Source organism: Peromyscus maniculatus, chromosome 8 (genome assembly GCF_049852395.1).
Source record: "Peromyscus maniculatus bairdii isolate BWxNUB_F1_BW_parent chromosome 8, HU_Pman_BW_mat_3.1, whole genome shotgun sequence".
Classification (NCBI taxonomy): Eukaryota; Metazoa; Chordata; class Mammalia; order Rodentia; family Cricetidae; genus Peromyscus; species Peromyscus maniculatus.
In genome coordinates, this window is record NC_134859.1 from 53,420,817 (window position 1) to 53,437,980 (window position 17,164).

General features: G+C 49.9%; 1 protein-coding gene across 9 annotated transcripts in view; it reads left to right on the forward strand.

The window, feature by feature from the left end:
* The window catches only part of Myh10 (myosin heavy chain 10), a 164,877-nt gene that overhangs the window by 141,157 nt on the left and 6,556 nt on the right, over window positions 1-17,164 (forward strand). For all 9 annotated transcript variants that reach the window (XM_042282237.2, XM_015992360.3, XM_015992356.3 and 6 more), the window contains 9 exons: window positions 2,670-2,814; window positions 3,666-3,872; window positions 6,439-6,543; window positions 7,303-7,455; window positions 7,825-8,073; window positions 8,577-8,789; window positions 10,355-10,567; window positions 11,146-11,307; window positions 15,957-16,085. In XM_042282237.2, coding sequence (XP_042138171.1) covers window positions 2,670-2,814; window positions 3,666-3,872; window positions 6,439-6,543; window positions 7,303-7,455; window positions 7,825-8,073; window positions 8,577-8,789; window positions 10,355-10,567; window positions 11,146-11,307; window positions 15,957-16,085 — 1,576 coding nt within the window. The remainder of the gene's footprint in view (window positions 1-2,669; window positions 2,815-3,665; window positions 3,873-6,438; window positions 6,544-7,302; window positions 7,456-7,824; window positions 8,074-8,576; window positions 8,790-10,354; window positions 10,568-11,145; window positions 11,308-15,956; window positions 16,086-17,164) is intronic.

Genomic DNA, 17,164 nt, shown 5'->3' on the forward strand with positions numbered 1-17,164 from the left:
CGAGACGGGGTCTCCTCCCCCAGGAGTCAGGCAGGGGCTATTCCCACGGGCATAGATGGACACAGCCTGAGAAGGTTCCCAGGTAGGAGCCTAGAGTTACCGACCCATAGACAGTCACACCTCAGATAGGCAGGGCCACTGCCATGTAGAGGTCACCGTGAGGCCCTGGGACACGGTCCACCTTGTCTCTGCCTCTTGTTCACCACTGCTCCTTTTGGGTACCCTGAATCCAGGCAGAAGGGAACCCACACTGCCTAGACTAGTGAGTCAGCCTGGTATGCAAGTGTGCATACACATACACGCCTGCCAGTGGCTCCAGGATGTGGTGATCGGGGAGCCGCCATTGCCCTGGGGTGAGGCTGCAATACTGGATAAAGTGAAGAGGGGGGGGGGATCGTTTCTGAATACAGAAATCAGGAGACGTAGGAATGGAGACGAGCACGAGAAGGGAGGATTGGTGTGCTGAAAACCAGTGTTCTCCCCCTTCCCAGAAGGGTCAGGATGTGACGTCTGGATCTTCTCATAGGCCAGGAACCCTGGGGAGAATGACACGTCACGGTATCTAGATAGCAGGTTGGCTGTGGAGAACAGTGAGACTGAGGTCAGACCCGGGCTTCGGGGGCACTCGGTAAAGACACTCGCAGCCAGCCCAGCATATCGCCCAGGATTTGGGCCATGAATGTGCATTAGCAGTTTAAGTTCTGGCCTGCTTTCCAAAGGTTCTACTTTATAAAAGTCTAACTAAATTTGCAGAAGTACCCACTCTCCAAAGGCCTTTTGTAACAAGGGTTGAGGTGTGTGCCCAGGTGTGCAGATGTGCAGATGCCTGAAGAGCCATGAGCTCAGATCCCTGGAACGGAACTTACAGGCAGTTGTGAGCCACGTGGTGGAGGTGCTGGGACCCGAACTCAGGACAACGGGGAGAGCAGTATACACTATTAACCGCAGAGCCAGTTTCTGGCCCCTTAGATGGGCTTTTGACCACAGCTCTGACCATTTGTTCTGTTCATCTCTTGAAAAGATCAAACTATACTGAGAATATTTCACACCTGTAAGTCCAGGTGCCTAGGTGACTGAGGCAGGAGGGTGCCCACCACGAGTTTGAAGCTAGCCTGGGCTAGAAAGAAATTCTGTATCTAAAAACTTGAAATGATGTATGCACACTTACCAAAACCAAGCGTGTGCTCAGTGGTGGCACACACTAGGCAGAGCTGTGGCTGTCCCGCAGCCCGGGTGTGCGCTGTGCTCTCACTGAGGCCTGTGAGTGCCTGCTCACCCCTGCCTCGTCCGCTGGTTTTCCCTGACCATGTACTGTGGTCATGGGATTCTCTTCCGTGCCGAAACACTATAGGGGGTGGGGTTGTTGGGTCTGGGGGAGGCAAGAGCTAGAGTTCCGTGACTTTGGGGTCCAGTAGAGACTAGGATCAAACTGAAAAGTGGATGAACCGGGTTTACTGGAAGTCTGAGAAGCAGGACCCTGGCCACCAGGTAGGCTGAAGTAATCTTGGTGGAGAGCTGGCGGAGAACAGGCCAGACCAACTATCAGAGCCAACAGGACTTGGCTGAATTGGGCTTCGGTGACTCTTCTGTTTAGACTACATTTAACCACAGGGCTGGGAGCTGCAGCGGCCCTTTCTTGGCAGTGACCTCTGCCCTCTGGTCTCAGCTGTTCCACTGGTGAGAACAGGAAGGGGACATGTCATTGGGAATCAGTCGACATGGGTTATGCATCTGAAAGCGAACAGTCTTCCTGAGATGCCCCTCGGGTGGCTGTGGCCTTACGACAATCAAGACATGCTAATGTGGGTGTTGGCAAGAGCGGGTTCACCTTACTGGTTTCCGTGTGCAGAGGGGGGCCAGTCCAAGGGCCTCCCACGCGACAGGCAGGAGCTCTACCACAGAGCTGTATCGCAGCTCCTGGTTTCCGGCTCTAAGCCGTGCACTTAAACATGATCCTCAGGTTGGCAGATTTGAAAAATGACTTCTCTGAAAAACATTAAATGGGTGAGCCGGCCCTGAGGGCGTGAGCATGGGAGAGCCGGCCTCATCTGTCACACAGCAGCATGGGCTAGGGAGAGCCCCGCACCCCCTCCGTCCACCTGTAGCAGGCAGGAGAGCTGGTCCTACCTCTCCCCGGCTGCAGCTGAAGGACAGACATTAGTTACTCATTGCTGCTTCACGAAGATAATGAGGAAGGAAGGAAGGGAGGAAGGGAGAAAAGAAGAGAGAGACAGACAGACAGACAGACAGACTTGCTTACGGTGTGGTGCAGGGTCCTAGAGTACCTTCCTAACCTTAGCTGCTACAAGCCTCTGGGACTGAGGTACGTCGGAGGGTTGGCTGAACTGAGGCAGGCAGCTTGGTATCGCGTGTTTACAGTTCCTGACCTACAAGTGAGGCCAGACTGCACAAAGGACTTGACGCCCCTTGTGGAAATCACAGTGAATAACGGCTGTAAGTCAGCATGAAGGGCAGGATTCTAGGATTTCCTGTTTCTAGGATTTCTGATGCCACGGTAATGGACGTGCCCACGTACTAGAAATAGCATGTCTGGTGTCTGTCAGAGGACTCACCGTAGGCTTACACTAAGCCCAAACCGCGAGTAAATTGTGTTTTAATTTAACCGCTTGCCCACCTCTGATCTCCAAACTTGGAAACTGTGTCCCTAGCACAAAACGTGAGCAGGAAGTAGCGGAGCTGAAAAAGGCTCTCGAGGATGAGACGAAGAACCACGAAGCTCAGATCCAGGACATGAGACAGAGGCACGCCACGGCGCTGGAGGAGCTTTCTGAGCAGCTGGAACAGGCCAAGAGGGTGAGGACCCTGGCTGGTGTCCCAGTGAGCCCCCCGCCCCGACAGACCCAGTCGGCTGTTGACGCAGTCCCACCGGCTAGCTCCCAGCCATTGTAGGGCACTGCTGGCCCCTGTTCTCCTGGGCTCACCCCGGCCACCGTACCACGTTAGCCCCTGTTCTCCTGTGCTCACCTCGGCCTCATCCCCTGCCCCAGGGTGGGCGGCCATCCTCGTTCTTCCCCACGGGCTTCCTCCCGCTTGCCACCTTCCCGTTTCTCCCTTCTGCCCAGCGACAGGCCGCCCGTCACTGTACAGGGGTGGGTGTTAGCGTTCACGTGAGGCCAGTCTGCTGCGAGTCTGGCTTCGGCACGGTAGGGGAACCTGCCGTTGCCATTTAAAGGAAAGGGAAACTGAGGCTCGGCAGCATCAGCTAGGGTCCCCCAGCTAGGAGTGGAGAGGCAGAGTAAAGCCACGTTCTGTGGCCACAGAGCCCCGGGTAGTGTCGGCTCCACCCTCAGCCATGCGCAGACAGACCCGACCCTGCTCCAAACTCAGGTTAGTAAGTTTGGAAAAATGTTTTAACGAACAACTTGTTACTCACTGCACATAGTTGATTCTTTCTGCCCTATATGGACAAGAAGAATTACACAGTACGATGACTACCTCACAGTCCACAGTCAGTGCCCCAGCAATGCAGGAGGTGTCGCCCATCCGGAACCCCGGCTGCTCAGGATGGGTGTCTCCATGCATTCCTCCGGCACGTGGTGATTGTAGGCTCACTGTGTGCCCTGCAGAACGCTGCAGACACAAAAGAGTGATTTTTATGGAGTGCTGAAAGACAAAAGCTCAAGCTTCTTCCTCTCCTCTCCTAGTTCAAAGCCAATTTGGAAAAGAACAAGCAGGGCCTGGAGACGGACAACAAGGAGCTGGCGTGCGAGGTAAAGGTACTCCAGCAGGTCAAGGCCGAGTCGGAGCACAAGAGGAAAAAACTGGATGCCCAGGTCCAGGAGCTCCACGCCAAGGTGTCAGAAGGTGACAGGCTCAGGGTAGAGCTGGCCGAGAAAGCAAACAAGCTACAGGTAAGCTGGTTCTGGAATGTTCTGCTAGGTACCTGGAAAGCGTCATACAGTTAAATATGGCAGCTCTGGAGTGTGTGTTTGATGAAGATAAATAATCTTTACTTAAAGAATAAGACATGTGAGTTGTTTGGACCTGCCTAGTGCTGCTGTGAATTGTGGCTGTAGCTGGGTGTTTTTAAGCACAATTTCATCTCCTCTGTTAATCTAGTAAACTGGAGCACCAGAGAGACCGGCTTTACACACGAGGTTAAAGGATAAATTGGTACAGCTTCTTTTTCCTAGTTTGAGAGTTGTGTAGTATAAGCCATAAAACTGAATAATCTTGGACCCCCCAAAATCGGTGTCTTTCTTGTTTATCCTAAAGAGAAAGCTACACACAGGTTCACTTTAAAAGCTGCTCACTGTAGAGATGTGTGTGTAAGAGCTCTGGATCCGAGATACTGTAGAGATGTGTATGTAAAAGCACCGGATCAGAGATACTGTAGAGATGTGTGTGTAAGAGCACTGGGTCAGAGATGCTGTAGAGATGTGTGTGTAAGAGCACTGGATCCGAGATACTGTAGAGATGTGTGTGTAAAAGCACTGGATCAGAGATGCTGTAGAGATGTGTGTGTAAGAGCACTGGATTCGAGATACTGTAGAGATGTGTGTGTAAAAGCACTGGGTCAGAGATGCTGTAGAGATGTGTGTGTAAAAGCACTGGGTCAGAGATACTGTAGAGATGTGTGTGTAAGAGCACCGGATCAGAGATACTGTAGAGATGTGTGTGTAAAAGCACTGGGTCAGAGATGCTATAGAGATGTGTGTGTAAGAGCACTGGATCCGAGATACCGTCAGTGTCTAATACGGCCATCGGTGTAGCCAGTAGAGCGGCTTACGGATGCATCTTTGGTTGGATGAGATGTTTATGCTGCACCAAAAAAAAAAACCACAGAAGTTGGTTTTTGCAAAGGCTCAGTGTCTCCCAGCGGTTCGGTGGTTTGCTCCAGTCTGGGAACACAGGGCAGGGAGGAAGCTGGGGAACCTCCAGCCCAGTCCCCAGCATGCACTCAGTTCCTCCAGCAGGGTGGTGACAGTGTGTCAAGTGTCACCCTTCAGGAATGCCATCAGACACTCAGCAAGTGGTGGGTCGTGTGGGTGCCATGCCTGGAAGGACAGCGGGTACTCAGCACGGGCCACACTGCCCAGATAGTCTAAGCACAGTGCGCCATGTTTATCTTTTAGGGAATTGTAGGACCCCACCTGAAACGCAGGTTTCTGCATCCTGGCCAGGGATGTCACAAGCAGGCCTTTTAGGGAGAGCAGCTTCTGGCCTGCTGTGTATAAAATACCTGTGTGTGCCTGTGTGTGGGGGCTCTCACAGATCTCTGAATGTTTTCCTGAAAGGGAGATGTTAGAAACAGTATTCTGAGCTGCATGGCTTGGAGGTGAGGTGAGCGACATCGTGGTTTCCTGGGAAGCACTAGGCTTCTTCACTCCAGTTCCACATGCTAGGCAAGAAAGCTGAAGGTCATAGAAGCTTTCAGAGGTCTTCCTCAGCACCCTGTACCCAAGAGCAGTGAAAGATGAGTTCTCTGAAGGACGTTCCTGGACGAGCGAAAGTAGAAGCATGGTTGTCTTGTTAGGTGTGCAGGTGTGTCCTCCATATACTCCCTCTGTGACAGCACAAGCAGAGGACAAAGGTGGCCGCTGTCTCTTCTGAGTCCCTGCAAACTGTATCCACGGCACTCACAAAAATTGAATAGAATAAAATAAAAGGCATCTTAGACCATAGGGACTTTTTTTTCCCTCTTTTTTGAAAATATTTTAAGCTATCTTTTTTTTTTTTTAATTTCATGAGTGTTTTGTTGTCCACATATATGTCTGCGTACCACTGTGTGCCTGATGCCCACCAAGACCAGAAGAGGGCATTGGGGTCCCTGGGAACTGAACCCAGATCTTCCAGAAAAGCAGCCAACTTTTACCCTCTGAGCCATCTCTCTGGCCCCTTTTGGAGACATCCTTCACTGAGGAGGAAAAGGAAACATCACATTATTCCTAGAGTCTGGCCATCAACAGCTGTATAGTCATCCTGATTTTAAAAGCTGGGAGAATTTTGGGCTGATTACTAGTATGCTTATTTCCTTTTGAGTCCCTTACTAAAATGTCAAGTTCTGTAGGAATGTAACTTCTGTGTGCCTCACAGCATGTGCCCAATGCAGAGTAACACAAAAGAAAACGCCTGCTGGCCCACGGTGGCCCTTCACATGGCCATGACAGTGACTTCCAGTGGCTGTGCTTTCGGTTTTTGTCTGTTTGTGGGGAAAGTGAAGCCAGATGTGGTCAATGACGTCAAGACGCCTCTGCCCTTTCAGGGGGAGACTGGCAAGGGGGCTGAGAGCAGGTGTTAGCTGCTCTCAGGTGGAGTACCAGGTGGGAGGCAGGCCTTGAGTGTGCTAGTTAAAGTTCTCCCGCACGCTCACACACACAGAAGCACCACACGCATGCACTGCTCGGTTCTCTAGGAGCTGTGGTGGGAGATCCTTTCCTCACTGTGGAACTGAATTTCATCCTTACCTCCTTGCAGAATGAGCTGGATAATGTCTCAACCCTTCTGGAAGAAGCTGAGAAGAAAGGTATTAAATTTGCTAAGGATGCAGCCGGTCTCGAGTCTCAACTGCAGGACACACAGGTATTGTGGGGGAGCCAGGGAGGGAGTGGGTGGATGTGTGCTAGACTCTGAAACAGAGGGCTTTGGGCCGATCGATTGACAGGAAGTTCTGTCAGAGCGTTACCTCTGTGCCCAGGACGTCTGCTGAACGTTTCTTTGATGGAGCAGCCGATGAGACAAGCATTGTTTCTGGGGTTCGGGTGAGGGGCTCAGGATATGGGGGTACAAGTCTTGCATAGAGAGCAGAATAATTGAGCTGTGAGGGACAAGTTCAGCACCCAGTGCAGACGCGGGCACAGCCTCGTCAGTGAGACCAAAGGAGACAACACAAGCTGTAAAAATGTTCCAGTCCAAAAGCAACAAAGACATGCTTGCATTTGTATTTGGGGGGAGCAATCAAGCTAAAAATAGAAAGGAAAAATGATTAACGGAGTGGCTGAGACTGATCGTGAATCGGAATGCCTGCCAAATGCTGGGACTGAGGCAGGGGAGTACAAAGGAGGAGATTGGAGGGACTGCAGCTCAGGACATGTGAGGGGCAGAGTGGTGTCACCTGGGTCCGGGCGAGAATGGGTGGAGGGTGCGGTTTGCATTGCAGATGGTTACGGAACTGTCTTGGGTGTTCATTGGTGTCACTAGGTATTTCTTGTCCACAGAGGTACTTTCTTCATGACGTAATTGTCAAGAGCAAGTTATCTTTGTTTGGTCTTTTGTTTTTCTGGCGGGGCTCGAGCCCAGGTTTGATGATGGGGTAGCCTACACTCACTCTTAAACACACAGGAGCTCCTGCAGGAAGAGACTCGCCAGAAACTGAACCTGAGCAGTCGGATCCGGCAGCTGGAGGAGGAGAAGAACAGCCTTCAGGAGCAGCAGGAGGAGGAGGAGGAGGCTAGGAAGAACCTGGAAAAGCAGGTGTTGGCCCTGCAGTCCCAGGTGCGTGGGTTTTTTCGGGGAGCAGTGTGCCCTAGATGTGCTGTGAACAGCGGCTGGCTGGCCATGTGGGACTCTGCCACTGTATTTGGGGCAGTTAATTAGGCTGCACTAATTAAGCTCACTGCATGGTTTTTCTCTGACACAGCCAAACGCCGATGTCCTCTTCCTAACATCGCAACCTTTAAAGACAGAATTGTGGCTTCTGTGAGGTTTCAGTCCAGCTGCCATTCGACAGCTTAGCTAAGGCCCCTTTCCCAGGATTCCTTGTCAGTGTTAGTTCATTATATTGAAAGAACGTGTTTTTATTCTTGAAATGCAAAAGTCAGATGCGTTCTTATACAGACCCTTTTTTCCTCACCCAAAACCTAGTTGGCTGACACCAAGAAGAAAGTGGACGATGACCTGGGGACAATTGAGAGTTTGGAAGAAGCCAAAAAGAAGCTGCTGAAGGACGTGGAGGCGCTAAGCCAGCGGCTGGAGGAGAAGGTCCTAGCGTATGACAAGCTGGAGAAAACTAAGAACCGGCTGCAGCAGGAACTGGACGACCTGACGGTGGACCTGGACCACCAGCGCCAGATCGTGTCCAACTTGGAGAAGAAACAGAAGAAGTTCGATCAGGTGAGGGCTGCACCCGTGTCCCAGGCCCCCCGAGACCCCACATCCTGACCAGGCTTGTGCTTTGGTTTTGCTTTAAGACACCTTTTTGTCACTTAAAAGTAATACAGTGTTCAGAAAGCATAAAAGAGGAAGTAGGAGAAGACCTGTGCATCATCCTGCGCAGGCGAAGACCCACCATGCGGAGTTCTTGGCATGAGTACTGTGTCAGGCCTGGGAGTGTACTGTCTGCGAATGTGTCTATACAATGATACACTGTGCACAGCACCCAAGTGCCAGTTCATTCATGTTTCACGCAAGCCCATACTTGCGGCCTATCCACTTTGTGTTTTACTGTGGCCTGTCACATGAAGGCAGGTGTGGGATTTTCCTCTTGGGCATTGTTGGCACTCAGAAAGCTTTGAAAGTCCATATGGGATGGTCAGCCTGTGGTGGTATTCTTAGGGTGAGCAAGCCTGTGCCATTGGTGAGTGGTGTTTTCACTGTACCCGTCTGCTCCCGCACAGCTGTTGGCAGAAGAGAAGGGAATCTCTGCTCGCTATGCGGAAGAGCGGGACCGGGCTGAAGCTGAGGCCAGGGAGAAAGAAACCAAAGCTCTCTCCCTGGCGCGGGCCCTGGAAGAAGCCTTGGAGGCCAAGGAGGAATTCGAGAGGCAAAATAAGCAGCTCCGAGCAGACATGGAAGACCTGATGAGTTCCAAAGATGATGTGGGGAAGAATGTAAGTTGCCCATAGCTGTGTGACAGGAAGGACCTGGGGACGCTGAACCATAGCAAAGCCAACTTGAGCCTTGTCCTGAAGGCAGATAGGGGCCAATCTGGGCCAAGTCACATGTTGAATTCTTTTTTTTTTTTTTTTTTTAATCTATTTCTTTTATGTATAAGTATATTGTCTGCAGCCTCTGTGCAAGCTGAATGCATGCCTGGTGTCCTTGAAGGCAGGGGAGGGCACTGGATCCCTTGGGACTAGAATTACAGGTGGTTGTGAGCTGCCCTGTGGGCTGCGAATTGAATCCAGGCCCTCTGGAAGAGCTCTTTACTGCTGAGGCCATCTTCCCGGCCCCCCAAATGTGGAATTCTTGCAGCAACCCTAGCAGGTGGCCAGATGTTTATCCTTGCCCTGGCCCTCCCTGCCCCAAGCCATCCTGGCAGAGGCATCTCTCAACGAGAGGGCTTCACATCTGCATCACCAGTGGGTCTCAAACCCGAATGTTCCCAGGTGCCCTGGGAGACAGAGGTTCGTGGGAGCTGAAGCCCATTTCCGCACTCCCGCTGGCCTTCCCCGTGGGGCCTGAGCGCTTGCCTTCAAGGTGTCTGCAGCTGTCGGGACTTACAGTCTAGACATCTCTGTGTATTCCCCCATGTGTACCCTTCCCCAGGAGTTCCCCATGCTTGTTCCTTGCCCTGCGCCCTCCCAGAGTGAATCTGGGCCTGCAATTCAGAGATGAAGTCCCAGACTGGCTCTTCTCCCAGCTTTCCTTCTTATTTTGGAAAGGGAGCCTTTTAGGCTCCTCCTGCCATCAGCACGTGCACTCTGAAAAGTGTGAGTGCAAAGAGCAGGTGTTGTCTGCATGGGTTTGTGGACCCTCTGACCACCCCGTGGGTGATGGAAGACCACCCTCGTCCCACTGGGCCCTCTGCATACCAGCTCCATGGCCAAGGAGAGGCTAGCCAGGGTAGATACCACCTGGTAAAAGTGAAGAGAAAGCGCGATAGTACTTCCATAGTCTCTGCCGTAACCAACACTCACACAGCCTTGTGGTTTTGTGACTGCTGGGTTACCAGATGCCAAGTGCTGCTTCCTAATCTTGCTCTGCTCGCCCTGTGGAGCTAACATGACCACAGTCCCCAAAGGGTATGTGTGACAGACAGCCCTTAGGTCTGCTTCAAGAGGTTGGGCAGGCCAGCGGGGGCAGGAGGTGGAGCACTCAGTACGTGCCAGGTCAGAAGACTCCTGTCTGTGCAGGACACTGAGAGAAGTGTCAGGCCTCCTGTGGCCATGCCTGCTTTTCAGACTAACCCCCCCCCCCCCCCCCCCCCCCCCGCCATCACAAGTTTGCTCGGGAGCCTTGCCAGTGTGAGTGATCTCTCGTCAGGCTCCTGTACCCTCCTCACGCAGCAGACGGGGCCCCAGCACCCAGGTCCGCCAGCCCGCGCTGCAGCTTCAGAGCTCTGTCACTCACGTGGAGTGATTCACAGCAGTCAGAACTGCAGTCTGAAATCACGTCTCCGAACAGAAGCCTAGCAGCCTCCGCTCACCAATTCTGATGCTTCCCCGTGCCTTAGGTCCATGAGCTTGAGAAGTCCAAGCGGGCCTTGGAGCAACAGGTGGAGGAGATGCGGACCCAGCTGGAGGAACTGGAGGACGAGCTCCAGGCCACAGAGGATGCCAAGCTCCGCCTGGAGGTCAACATGCAGGCCATGAAGGCCCAGTTTGAGAGAGACCTGCAAACCAGAGACGAGCAGAATGAGGAAAAGAAGCGGCTGCTGCTTAAGCAGGTGGGTTGGGGAGGCATGCTCTCCAGAGCCCGGCTGGGTGTTCTGACAGCAGTCAGCCCTGCGGGTCACGCGAACCTCAGGGGAGCAGCAGCTGGAGAAAACGTTGACTGCTGAAGGACTTGGCTGTCACTGGGTTTGATTCTGTCTTTCTCTAGTGTCATGGCTGCCTTCAGAGGAAAGCCATCAGGGTGCTCAGGTGTACCGAGAGGGAGGAAACTACCCAGCAGATGGGGCACACTGCAGATTCCCACCACTCAGGCTCCATGGCCTCCTTAAATCACACCCCACCTCCACCCCCAGCAGACTGGGATCAAACCCATGACTTTGCACACACTAGATAACCACCCTACTTCTGAGCTACATCCCCTGCCCTAAAGCGTTGTTTATAAGGGAAAGAAAAGAGTTGGTACTTAATTTTTTAATGCATATATAGTAAATTGCTCTTTAAAAGCGGATTCAGCCTATCACATCTATATCCTACATTTCTATATCACATTAGTAATACAGTAGGGACGCTTTGGTGACAGGGACCTCTGCAGAAAGACAAGCTCCCCTTGTAACCCAGCACTGTCCTTCAGGTTCGGGAGCTCGAGGCAGAGCTGGAGGATGAGCGGAAACAGAGGGCACTTGCTGTGGCATCCAAGAAGAAGATGGAGATAGACCTGAAGGACCTGGAGGCTCAGATCGAGGCCGCGAACAAAGCCCGGGACGAAGTGATCAAGCAGCTTCGCAAACTTCAGGTAGGTGTGGCAGACTTAGCTCTGCTGACAGGGTCCCATGGCCTCACTAGAGCCAAGCATGTGGTTTCTACACAAGAGGAAACTGAAGCTGGGAGGCAGTGCACGCCCCCAGCTGTCACACGGAGCTGCTGTGCCCTTGGGTATTGGATTTGCTTTTGAGACAGAACTGGGGCCGGGGGCGGGTAGGAGGAACATCTTTGCTGGAATCTGGTCCTGTGTTCCTCAAAACCCTCAAGTAATATTCTCTACCCAGCCTCATCCCCAAAAGGAAGTAGTGTGGCTTTCCTCCTACAGGGCTGCGAATGTAATCTTTTCAGACAGCTCCAATCATCACTCTGCTGTCCAGAAGACAGTTTTATGGCCACAATGAGAAAAGGGGACCTCTAGTTATTCATGATACCGAGCCAGTGTAGGGTGGCACCTCTCTTCTGTGGGTGGGTATAGGCATTGCTGGGAAAGGGTGTGAACTGGGAGCAAAACTTGAGGAAATTCTCCTTCCTTTAACTTTGTGATTCCACATCTTGAACATGCCTTCAGCAACTCTCTTAGCCAAAGCCTTTGTAAAGGTAAATGATTCACCAGCCACTGCCTGACAGGCTGTGTGGGAGAGCTGCAGGACAAGCCGCCTGGAAAAGGAGGTGCCATGGGAACTGTTGCTTCCAACTGCACATGTGCAGACAGATCACATCAAAGCCTCTGTGGGAGACTGCCTGTGGACAGCAGCTTTGTGGGCAGTGGCTTCCCTTTCATGTACTTTCTTTAAAGCTGAGGAGAGGCCCGGAGTTATAAGAGCACTTGTTGCTCTTGCCCAGGACCAACCTTGGATTCCCAGCACACATGGTGGCTCACATGAACTATACTCCAGCTCCAGGGATCTGTTGCCCTCTTCTGGCCTCCACGGGTACTGCACGCATATGTGGTACACATGTACACCCACAGGCAAAACATTCACAAACTTTTTTTGTTTGGGTTTGGTTTTGTTTTTTGTTTTTAGTTTTTCAAGATAGTGTTTCACTATATAACAGCCTTGGCTGCCCTGGAACAAGCTCTGTAGACTAGGCTGGGCTCAGACTCACAGAGATCTGCCTCGTGAGTGCTGGAATTAAAGGTGTGTGCCACCACCAACCAGCTTTAAATTAAAAAAGTTTTAAAGCTGAATACAAACATTTTTATTTTGCTTGATAATAAAAAAAAAAACATTTTTCATTACCAAAAAAAAAAGATCAAAATACTGAATTTTTATTGGCAGCTGTGTATTGAGATGTGTTCACATACCATAGAACCTGTTTCATCTCCTTTGGTTTGGGGTTTTGAGGTGTGTGTTTATCTTGAGTTATAGAACCCAGTGCTAATTACAGCCCTTCCTAAGAAGCCACATACCTATTAGCTGCCATTACCTCCTCATTCCCCGTCTCTGCCACAGCCAATGCGAATGTGCTACACTGACCTGGTGTGTCTGGGTTTGGCTTTATTGGCCATTTCATAGACATGAAATCCTACAATAGATGGATTTTTGTGGCTGCTTCTTTCATGTAATGCTTTTCAAGCCTTATCCGTGTCATAGTACGAATAAGCACTTCGTGGCTTTATTACTGAATAATCCCATTGTACGGATATACTGATGAAACATGCCCATCACATTTTGTTCATCCATTCAAAGCTAGAAGCAATGGGCAGTTTCTACTTTTTGGCTCTCATGAAATTCACTAATATGAACACAGTCTTGGTTATTTTTCTATTGTGCTAAGACACAATGATCAAAATAACTTACAGAGAAATGCATTTAATTTTGGACTCACAGTTGCAGAGGGTTAGAGCCATGACCATCTTGTCGGGAGCATGGCTGCAGGCAGGCACTGGAGCGGTGGCTGAGAGTGCCCCCTGGAGCCACAGCCAAAGGCAGAGAGAGAGAGCTAACTGGGAATGGTATGGGTGTGGGCTTTTGAAAGGCCTCAGAGGCCACACCCCCTTGTCCTTCCCAAACAGTTCCACCAACTAGGGACTGAGTTCTCAAATCTATGAGCCTCTGGAGACCATTCCCATTCAAACCACCACACCCATCCATTTGCATGGCTGTGTGTTTTCAATTTCCTGATCTTTTTCTTTCACCTGAGTGCCAGATAATACACTATCTGTATTTAACTTTTGATTTTATGTCTGTTTGCTTTTAGAGACAGGGTCTTACTGTGTAGTCTCAGTTGGCCTTGAACTCAAGCACCCGCCTGCTTTTGCCCCCTAACTGCTGGGATTAGAGGTGTGTCCCACCAAGCCTTCCCTGGTGTTTAACTTTGGCGGTTTCATCCACGGTGACTGCTGCACTGTTTTTCTGCTAACGACATATAAGCATTTTGTTCTCTCTACAGCCTTTCCAAACATTGCCAATCTGCATTGAAATGGTGTGAAATGGCACTTCATTGTGGTTTGTGTGCTTCAAATGTGTGCACGTGCTCATGGTACTGAGGCCAGAGGTCACCATCGTCCTCAGTCACACTCCACCTTGGTGTTCTCTGGTGCCTCTCACTGAACCTGGAGCTCAGAGATTCAGCTGGACTAGCCAGCAGCAGGTTACAGGAATCCTCCTGTCTCTGCTCCCCTGCACTGGGATTGCAGGCACTCCGTCAGCTTTTGTGGGTGCTGTGGGTCTAAACCTGAATCTTCTGTTTGTGTGGCAACCACTGTAACAGTGGGTACCTCTCCAGTCCCTCTCATTGTGCTTTCCATTTGCATGTCCGTACTGACTAATGGTGTTGAACATCTTTTCATGTGCACGCTGTGCGTTATCGTTAACATTTGAAAACATAAATGTGCTTTAATCCTGCCTGGGAATCTCTTCAGCTGCACTCTCTTAACAATTTAGTTGAAACACTGAAATTTTGTATACTCTGGCTGTAATTTTTCAAGGATTTATCTTGTGCTTTTGGGGGTTTTTTTTGTGTATGCATAATGGGAGGGGGCACTGCACAGCACATCTGTGAGCACTGCACAGCACATCTGCGGAAGTCGGAGGGAGACTGGAGCCAGTTCTCACCTTCTACCTTCCCAAGTGAGCCTCAGGTCAGCAGGCTGACACACAAGTGCCCCTACCCACTGAGCCACCTGGCCAGCCCTGGATGCAGTGCTTTAGGAGATAGATTATTCAAAATGTTGTCTATTCAGGGGATATTGTCTGTAGCACAAGCGTTTTTAATTTGGGGCCGAGAGTATAGTATATATAGCCCAGTTGGTAAATGTTTTCCTGGAATGCACAAAGCTCCACGTTTGAGCTCAGTACGACATGAAGCCTAGCTGTGGTGGTTCCGGCCTGCTATCCCAGCACTTGGGAGGTGGAGGCAGGAAAATCAGAAGTTAAAGGTAAGCCTCAGCTCCATAGCAGGTGTGAGGCAAGCCTGGTTGACTTGGAGACCCTGTTTCCGAAAGAGAAAGAGCTTTTAATTTTCAGTTTTTCTCTCCCGTGTCTACTCTGTACAGCCACCCGCTCGGAGGTTGAGAGTTAGTCCTGGTGTCTTCTAGGAGTTTTTGTTGTGTGGCTTCAGGTACAGACACAGCTCCAGTCTTCTGGCTAGGCATATCCAATTGTCCTGACCCCATCTGTGGAGTGTTGCCCCCACTGGATCATCTTGGCACACTTCTATATCTATTTCTGGGCTCTCAATCCTATCCCGTGGATCTGTAGGCCTGGTGTGTACACCTACCTCACTATTTGTGATTACTGTGGCTTGTACCACATTTGGAAATTGGGAAGTACAACTGATCAAGGTTCATTCTTTTTCAAGATTGGTTTTGGCTATTCTGGTTGGATTCCTTAGAATTCTGTATGAATTTTAGGATTAGCTTATATTGCTAAGCAAAAACAAACAAAAAAGGCAATCTTGGATTCTAATTGGTTGGCTGTGGCTTAATTTGCGCATTAATATAATTCCTCTGGACATGAGGAATTTCTCGCTTCTTGCTATGCAGATCATCTTTAACTTCTGTCTGATATTCTAGTCTTTGGTATGTGTATTCTACACATCTTTTAAGTTTGCGCCTAGCTATCTATACTTAATTTTATGCTTAATGTTGAACGCAACTTCTGTATATTCGCCTTATCTATCAATCTTAATGAAGTCAATTACTAGCTGTAGTGGCTTTTTTAGTATCCTAAAGTGAAGGTATCCTAAGTGAAGGTCATGCCATAAACCCACTAGGTTAATTCCTTTCTTCCCTGGTTGGGTCTTTCTTGTCTTGTTGAATTATCTGGGCTGGACTTTCCACTTCGGGGTTAAGCGGGAGCTTTCGAGACTGGGCCTCTCTACTTGATGGTCTTCAAATTAAAGCCTCCTCCTCTTCAGTGCGTGTTGAATATTTTTATAATGAAAAGGTGATTTGATCAGATTCGACCTCTGCAAATGCCGAGGTGACATGGGTTTTATATTAATGCGTTTGTGTCTCTCACACAGCAGGTGACCGACCCACTTGGTCATGGGGTAGATTACATGTTTACATGCTACCATGCAGCGTGTTCGCTCCGGTTGAGGGTTTTGCAGTATTTACACAGCGTGTCAGGCTGAGGTCTTGTGGTAGCTGTCTTACGTCTGTATACTTTGTGCGATGAAACAGTACTGAGAATGAAAACTGTTCTCTAGAACGACTTTGGTATTTAATCTCAGGCACAGATGAAGGATTACCAGCGTGAACTAGAAGAAGCTCGGGCGTCCAGAGATGAGATTTTTGCTCAATCCAAGGAGAGTGAAAAGAAACTGAAGAGTCTGGAAGCAGAAATCCTTCAGTTGCAGGAGGTGTGTTTTCTCCGTCGTCCACATGTTCAGCAAATGCTTGTCCTTAATCACTCTGAGATTAGATTAAGTGTATGTTGTCACCTTCGTGGTGTGGCTTCAGTTCAGCACAAATGCTGGCGCTCTGTTGCTTGCCCAGGTACACTCCTCTACTGCCTAAAGGCAGGAGAGCTGATTAGGAACATGTCCACAGCCTTCTAGAATGTGCCCCCCATGAGAAAGGAGAGATCATTATTTAATGTTGCTGTTTCACACAGAAGTCCTGTTCTGTTCTAGTAAGAGACATGGGCTTCATTCTGGAGGGGAACATCTTAAAACAAGTAATTTTCATTTCACCATTTCTTAAGGTCTCCATCATGAGTAGCATGTAGAATAGAATTCTACCCATGTAATAAGGCACCCTTGAATATGTACATCTCTGTATATATTTTCAAGATTTCCTCAAAAGATAGTAATCCGAAATATTGGCGTGAAAACGGTTCCTATGAGAAAACACCAGTCCAGGCGTACAGCAGCTGGACGAGGAGACACTGTCAGTCAGGGGGGGCTGAGGAGAAAAGGAGCTCCTTAGGTGGCAGGGTGAAAAAGAAAATGAAAACCGGATCACACGTGGAGCAGAACCCAGGTTTATCCTGCACGCCAGCTTCCGGTCCTTTCATGCGGTCTATTCTATTGTCTTTTGTTTGTGTCTGTTTCCTGTGGGTTATTTTTCCCTTTCTGCGAGGTGTGCGCATGCGCCCAAGAATGAAGCCAGGGCCTCCAGCATGCTGAGAACACACACTCTACACTAAGTGGATGACTCCTGAGCTTGGAGACTCTGTCAACATTCACAGAAAACACAAACTTCTCTCTGAAGTTCTACTTTTACTCTGTCCCACAGATTTTGATCCAGGGTGACTTCACTGTCACTTAATTCTGTATTTTTCTAATTTCCATTAATGGCTTCTTTAATCCACTACTTTAAAAGTGTGGCTTACATTTCCAAGTACATGGCACTTACTTTCTTAGTGGCTTTCTAGTTCAGCATACCACGGTCAGTAGCTCCAAGGCTTAGACCATGCTGTGATTTGGTGTGACCAGGG